Genomic DNA, 7674 nt, shown 5'->3' with positions numbered 1-7674 from the left:
TAGTCTCTCCTGAAGTCTTCCCTGCCCTTCTTTGTCCCCACCCTCCAGAGGAATCTGAAGCCCTACATGCTCCCTGGCACCCCTGCCTCTCCCAGAGTGGTAGGACCTACCCTCGGTCCACACCAAGAACTGAACCCCTTGCTCTGCTGTCCCTTCTTCTACGCCAGTCTTTCTCTCCCAGTGTTACTCAGCCAAAGCCCTCTCAGGAGCTCCCACCGCCTGGGGGAGCAGTAGCACATAGGCCAGGGTCCAGATGCATGTGCACACAGGAACACTTTGCCTTACACGTGGCAGTCACAGAAGTGATGATTTCTACCCCTATCTTAGTTACCCTGCCCCCTGAAGCTGGCTAAGCCACCAAGATCCAGCCAGGGCATCCCCTTCCTGGCCTTGCCGGGCCAGCTCCCCATCCTGAAAAACCTGTCTGCCCCCCTCCTTGAAGGCTATAGGGCCCAAGGGGCAGGTTTGACTGGATTCCCCTCCAGCCCCTCCCACCCTCAGGACAAAATCAGTCACCCCGGGGGCAGGGCCTCACCTGCCTCCAGAAGCCCCAGCCTACCAGCACCTGCTCCAGTTCTCAGCTCAGCATGGCATCCCTGCTGCCTATCCGCACCATGCCCTTGATCCTGATTTTGCTGGCTGTTCTGGCCCCAGGAGCTGCAGGTCTCTGCCATTTCTGGCAGGGGTGGGAAGGAGTTTGGGGCCTGAGCATGGGACACTGAGTCTTCCAGAGTTCTCAAAGAGGAGCCAGTCTGGATAGTTGTGGGTGGGGGCTGGTGATGGCGTGGGCCAGGCTTCAGACACTGGGCCCAGGGCATTTTCCTGGTCCTACTCCAGACCCACGAAGCAGAGAAGTTGGGCAAGGATGAGGCTGCGGGTAGGGGTAAGGCTGGGTGCTGCCAGGCTCCAGGTATCCAGGGTCTGGCAGGTGGGCCACTTGGTGGAGTGTGCACTTTCTCAGCCCAAGCCTGCCACCTGGTGGTCACACTAGCACGGGCCTGGCTGTACCACCCCCAGACTGCAAAGGGCAGCCTTAGAAATGGCCCCAGGAGAACAGGGCCAGATCCAATGGCCAGGAGTCAGGTTGATCCCGGCATGAGCTTCCTTTTGGACTCCCTGCAGAATTCAACATCTCAAGCCTCTCTGGTCTGCTGTCCCCGGCGCTGACGGAGAGCCTGCTAGTTGCTTTACCCCCCTGTCACCTTACAGGAGGCAATGCCACACTGATGGTCCGGAGGGCCAATGACAGCAAAGGTCTGCTACCTTTCCCAAAGCATCCCTCTAGTCCTCTTAAAACCTCTTCCTGGGACACCCCCAGCAACCCTTCACCCACTCATGCCTTCCTGTCATCCCCTCTCCTGGGACATCCACACTCTTAAAAACCACCCCTTCTCCTCGGGGCTTCCAGAAATTTGACCTTCCCTTCCACCCCTAATTTCCTGACCAGTGGTGAATTCCAGCTTCGTGGTGCCTCCATGCCGAGGGCGCAGGGAGCTGGTGAGTGTGGTGGACAGTGGGGCTGGCTTCACAGTCACTCGGCTCAATGCATACCAGGTGACAAACCTCGTGCCAGAAACCAAATACTAGTAGGTACCTGGTCCAGGCCAGGGGCACTTGTGGGATGGGGGTGGGGGGATCTGGTCAGCATGGGGAGAGAGTGCAGGCACAGCTAGTGGGTGCAAGAACTGGGCCTGTCTTGGAGGAGTGTACATATGGGAGGCTGGAGCCCCTCTTCCCCTAAGTCCCAAATACTGAGTTCTCTCCTCTTTCCCAAACCCCACCACTAAAGCATTTCCTACCTAGTGAAGAAGGGACCATCCACTGAGTCCAGCAGAGAGATCTCAATGTCTACTCTTCCTCGTAAGTAACAGTCCTACTCCCTTTCATACCCCAGGGTCCATAAAACCTTCCCTGACACCTCCCACCTGGTCCCCCAGTCTGGGGTTAGGCACATTTTCCTGTGCCCTCTTGGAACCTTTGCTTACCTCTATGCTAGCACTGAGCCCTTGGCATGGGAACTGCCTGTTATTCATCTGCTATACTACTAAACTAAAGGCTCCTCGCGGGTAGGGATTCTGCCCTATTAGTGTCTGTACCCTCAGTGATGGACATAGGAGATGCTTCATAAAAGTTTACTTAATGGATGTTTGGATCCAGCAGCAAGTTGGTTGGCTGGATGGTTGGACAGTTAGATGGATGGCTGGATGGTTGGATGGTTGGTTGGTTGGATGGATGGTTGCATAATGGTTGGTTATGTGAGCTTCAGGCAGGCTTGGGCCCCCTCCTGCCTACAAAGACCTCCCCTCTGTCTCTTCTTATAGGAAGAAATATGGAGTCCATTGGGCTGGGAATGGCCCGAACAGGGGGCATGGTGGTCATCACAGTACTGCTCTCCGTTGCCATGTTCCTGCTGGTTCTGGGCCTCATCATCAGCCTGGCACTTGGTGCCCGAAAGTGAGGAGGCCCACCTGGGGCAGTGGCCTCCTCCAGGAAGTCCAGAGCGCTGTCCATTTACTTCCCCAACCTACCTCCTCCCAGGCCTCAGTTATTGGCTTCTTTGGTGCCTTTACGTCTCCTTCCCTGCCCCCAGCCCCCTCCTTCCTCTGTCCTTCTGTATGCCCCCAATGACTCACCTTCCAACACTCCCTATTATTCCCCTCACCCCACTGCTATCAGAGTTGGCTTTCTTCCCATTTTACCACCCAATACCCTCCCCATAATAATTCACCCCTCCTTCAGCAAAGTTAAGTCCCTATAATAAAGGCTGGGGCCACATCTGCCGTGTGTTTCTCCTCAGTGACCTTCACTATGGCTCACACCTATAGAATCTATGTCCAGGTTGCAGGTGCTCCTGGTCCCCTACTGCCCCATAGCTCAGAGTTGCTTTTCCCATGAGACAGACAGAGGCCAGATGAGATAAGAACCCAGGAGCAAGAGTTCTCAGCCTCGCACCTGGGCTGTGGGTTTTGCACCCTCCACAACACATAGGTTAGGGTTGGCCACATAGCAGGCCACCCAACCAGGATGCTGGGGGGAGGGGCAGAAGCTGGGGCCAATGGCCCTTGTGGCAGCCAGGAGGCCTGGGGACCTGGGGTGGGAGCCTGGCAGAGTGAGGGGGGAAGTACTGGGAAGAAGAAGAGCGTCTCTGTCTGGGAAAAGACAAAGACAGGGCTACTTGGGTGAGGCCCAATGACAAGGTACAAGGGAGAAGGGAAAAGATTGGCTATGGGGCTGCAGGAGGTGAGAGCAGAAGTAGAACACCTTGGCTGGACGGGCTCAAGAATGTACAGCCTTGTGCAGAGAGGAAAGGGTAAGAGTGGTTGCTGTCATTTACCTTTGTCCTCTCCAATATATATTCCTTGTAAGATCAGTGAACTTTGCATTGTTATTACAGTAAAGACCAAAATCTTTAAAGTGACCTTCAAGGCCAGGCATGATCTAACCGCTAACTGTCCCACAGCTCTTGCCACTAGTTCAATATGCTGTGTTCCCTTTAGCTTCAGGGCCTTTCCCCAGACCATTCCTCATGCCTCGACTGCACTTGGGTGGCCTCCACTTCCCATTTGCAGTTAGCTCATTATCCCTTCTCCAGGGAAGCTGTTTTTTCTTTTCTTTTCTTTTCTTTTTGAGACAGAGTCTCACATTGTCAACCCTGGGTAGAGTGCCATGGCATCTTAGCTCACAGCAACCTCAAACTCTTGGGCTCAAGTGATCCTCTTGCCTCGGCCTCCTGAGTCACTGAGACTACAGTTGCACTCACTGCAATGCCCGGTCATTTCTTTTTTTTTAAGAGACAGGGTCTCAATTTTGTTCAGGCTGGTCTCAAACTCCTGAGCTCAAGCAATCCACCTGTCTTGGTCTCCCAGAATGCTAGGATTACAGACGTGAGCCACCATGCCTGGCCCTCAGAAAGAAGTGCTTGGGCAATGGTTCCTCTCACCCTAACTGCACCAGCCTAGAGAGGTTCAGAACCCAACTTTCTCATATTGTACAAACAGCATTAGACAGGAACCAAATTGTGATAGAGTCAGCCAAGCGGCTTTTGAAAATCCTGATGACCAGGTCACAGCCCATACCATTATTAGGATGAATCAGCTGGGTACAGTGGCTCACGTCTGTAATCCCACCACTCTGGGAGACAGAAGCAGGTAGATTATCTGAGCTCACAGGTTCGAGACCAACTTGAACAAGAGGGAGATCCTGTTTCTAAAAATAGCCAGGGGGTGGCGCCTATGGCTTAAAGGAGTAGGGCTCGGGCCTCATAAGCCAGAGGTGGCGGGTTCAAACAGGGCCCTGGCCAAAATCTGAAAAAAAAAAAAAAAAAAGCCAGGTGTTGTAGCAGGTGCCTGTAATCCCAGCTACTTGGAAGGCTGAGGCAAGAGAATCGCTTAAGCCCAGGAGTTTGAGGCTGCTATGAGCTATGATGCTGTGGCACTCTATCAAGGGCAACAAAGTAAGACTCTGCCTCAAATAATAATAATAAAACAAATATAGAAAAAGGAAGGCAAGAAGGTCTCTTGAGCCCAGGAGTTGGAGGTTGCTGTGAACTATGATGCCACAGCACTCTACCCAGGATGACAGCTTGAGGCTCTGTCTCAAAAAAAAGAAGGATGAATGGTAGAGTCAGGCATTAGTATATTTTTGTTGTTTGTTTGTTTTTGTGAAATAGTGTCAAGCTGTCACCTTGGGTAGAGTCATAGCTCATAGCTCACAGCAACCTCCAACTCTTGGGCTCCAGCGATTCTCTTGCCTCAGTTTTTTTTGTTTTTGTTTTTGTTTTGAGACAGTCTCACTATGTTGCCCTCGGTAGAGGTGCTGTGACGCCACAGCTCACAGCAACCTCAAACTCTTGGGCTTAAGCAATTCTCTTGCCTCAGCCTCTCCAGTAGCTGGGACTACAGAAGCCCACCACAATGCCCAGCTGTTTTTAGAGATGAGGTCTCACTCTGGCTCAAGGTGGTCTCAAACTCATGAGCTTAGGTAATCCATCTGCCTTGGCTTCCCAGGGTGCTGGATTACAGGCATGAGCCACCGCACCTGGCCCTTATTTTATTTTTTTCTGAGACAGAGTCTCATTCTATTGCCCTGGGTAGAGTGCCATAGCGTCATAGCTGACAGCAAACTCAAACTCTTAGTCTTTTTTTTTTTTTTTTTTTGAGACAGAGCTTCAAGCTGTCCCCCTGGGCAGAGTGCCATGGCATCACAGCTCACAACAACCTCCAACTCCTGGGCTCAAGTGAGTCTCCTGCCTCCGCCTCCCATGTAGCTGGGACTACAGGCGCCCGCCACAACGCCCGGCTATTTTTTGGTTGCAGCCGTCATTGTTGTTTGGCGGGTCCGGGCTGGGGATTCGAACCTGCCACCTTAGGTGTACGTGGCTGGCGCCTTAGCCGGTTGAGCTATAGGTGCCGAGCCCAAACTCTTAGTCTTGAGCAATCCTCTTGCCTCAGCCTCCAGAGTAGCTGGGACTACAGGCAAGTGCCACAACCCCTGGCCAGTTTTTCTATTTTTGGTAGAGATGGGGGTCTCTCTCTTGCTCAGGCTGGTGTCAAACTCCTGAGCTCAACCAATCCATCTACCTCAGCCTCCCAGAGTGCTAGGATTACAGGTGTGAGCCACTGAGCCTGGCTAAACATGCTTTTTTATTATAGTAAAATAGTCATAAGATAGCCAGGCATGGTGGCACACATTTGTAGTGTCAGCTACTTAGGAGGCTGAGATGAGACAATCACTTGAGCCCAGAAGTTCAAGAGCAGCCTGAGCAATACAGTGAGATCACAGCTCCAGAATAAATAAATAAATAAATAAATAGGGGTGGCACCTGTGGCTCAAAGGAGTAGGGTGCCAGCCCCATATACCGGAGGTAGTGGGTTCAAACCTGGCCCTGGGCAAAAACTACAAATAAATAAATATAAATAAATAACTTAAAATGTACTATTTTAGCCATTTTAAAGCATACATATTAGTAGCCTTAAGTATCTTCACGCTGTTGTGCATCCATCACTTCTATCCAATTCTAGAATTTTTTTCATCATTCCAAACAGAAACTCTGTACTGATTAAATAGTAACTCTCCATTACTCTCCCCACCCTAACCTCCCGGGGCAATCACCATTTACTTTCTGTCTCTGTGCATTTGGCTATTGTAGGTTCTTCATATGAGTGGAATCATACGGTAGTTATCTTTCTAGGTCTGGTTAATTTTACTAAGCATAATGTCTTCAAGGTTCATCCATGTTGTACTGTGTATTAGAACTTCATTCCTTTTTAAGGTTAAATAATATTCTGATGTATGTATTTTTTACAGTTTTATTTAAACACAAATAGAATGTGCGCATGAGCCATCTATTCATTTTCTTCGCTGTGCAGGCTGGCATTGGGAATGATAATGACTTTGATGGGCCGGGAAAAACCTGCGCTGCTCTTTCCTTTTTTTTTTCTTATTATTTTTTTTTATTTCTACAGACACATGCCACGACGCCCAGCTATTTTTTGTTGTTGTTGCAGTTGTCATTGTTGCTTAGCTGGCCTGGGCCGGGTTGGATCAAACCTGCCAGCCTTGGTGTATGCGTAGGGTGACTAGATTTTAACTTCGGTAAGGCGGGACAACATGGCCGGGGGCGGGGCGGGGAGGGGCGGGGCAGGGGACTGGGCAGGGCAGGGCCTGACAACAATGCAAACTTTGATAAGCAGTTCTCAATAATCACTTCTCAGCAATTATTATTACAGTTTAACATTATGAAATTAACAGAAATAATATAAAACTCATATTCTGGTGAAATAGCCACATGGCAGCCAAAAACTGTACATTCCCTTCTTGTTCTCCTGCCGGGTTCGTGCATTCTTTCCAAAAATCAGGACTTTTTTAAAATGCCACAGGATGCGGGACAAATTGTTGGAAAGTGGGACTGTCCCACCAAAAGTGGACGTCTGGTCACCCTATTTATGTGCCCAGTGCAGTGACCACTGTGGTTGGGGGGCCGAGCCTGGACTGCTCTTTCCATAGTGGTTTTACAGTTCTTGGAGGAAGTGTGAGCAAAATCTCTGCAGTTTTGGTGCATTTCAGCAAAACTTTCAGCTCCTTAACTTTGTGGATGAGGAACTTCTGGAACCACCGGGGAGCATATACTGGGTTTTCTTGTAGCCCCTGTAACCACTGTTACATCTTCTGACCCTCAGAACCTGTTTTCGCCAGTTGTGCTTCATTACGACCTATCAGTCTGACTGATGCCGGATAAACTTCTTGGTCCTCTTTTTGACGATCTTCAGCTATCTCCTATTCACAAGGGGTCTGAATAGGAGACAGCTGCCACCTCCATAGGTATTGCCGAGGAAGAGAGCTGTCATGTATGTATTTACGTTTTGTTTATCTATTCATCTGCTGCTGAACCCTTGGGTTGTTTTACCCTTTGGTTATTGTGAATAATGTTGCTATTGAACATTCAGTTCTTTTGGGTATATACCCAGAAAGTAGAATTGCTAGATTATATGGTAATTCTATGTGTAATTTTTTTTTTTTTTTTTTTTTTTTGGTTGAGAAAGATTCTCACTCTGTGCCCCTAGTAGAGTGCTATGGCATCACAGCTCATAGCAATCTCAAACTCTTGAGCTCAAGTGATTTTCTTGCCTTAGCCTGTGAGTATCTGGGACTATAGGTACTGGCTAAATCTTCTCT

At 49.9% G+C, this 7674-nt stretch overlaps 1 protein-coding gene across 1 annotated transcript; it reads left to right on the top strand.

The window, feature by feature from the left end:
* The first annotated feature begins 552 nt into the window (after positions 1–552).
* Positions 553–2781, top strand: UPK2 (uroplakin 2). The gene is made up of 5 exons (XM_012809572.1): positions 553–663; positions 1123–1254; positions 1448–1586; positions 1790–1860; positions 2322–2781. The coding sequence occupies exons 1-5, from the start codon at positions 588–590 to the stop codon at positions 2456–2458; spliced, it is 555 nt and encodes a 184-aa protein (XP_012665026.1). The 5' UTR covers positions 553–587; the 3' UTR covers positions 2459–2781.
* The last annotated feature ends 4893 nt before the right edge of the window (positions 2782–7674 follow it).

Source organism: Otolemur garnettii, unplaced genomic scaffold (assembly GCF_000181295.1).
Source record: "Otolemur garnettii isolate 467f Iridium unplaced genomic scaffold, OtoGar3 scaffold00108, whole genome shotgun sequence".
Taxonomy (NCBI): Eukaryota; Metazoa; Chordata; class Mammalia; order Primates; family Galagidae; genus Otolemur; species Otolemur garnettii.
This window is presented reverse-complemented; position numbering and strand designations above follow the sequence as displayed.

Coding starts and splice junctions, on each gene's coding strand:
- UPK2 (XM_012809572.1), top strand. CDS start 588: ATGGCATCCCTGCTGCCTATCCGCACCATGCCCTTGATCCTGATTTTG. Junction 664..1,122: donor TCTGGCCCCAGGAGCTGCAG/GTCTCTGCCATT, acceptor GACTCCCTGCAG/AATTCAACATCTCAAGCCTC. Junction 1,861..2,321: donor CTCAATGTCTACTCTTCCTC/GTAAGTAACAGT, acceptor CTCTTCTTATAG/GAAGAAATATGGAGTCCATT.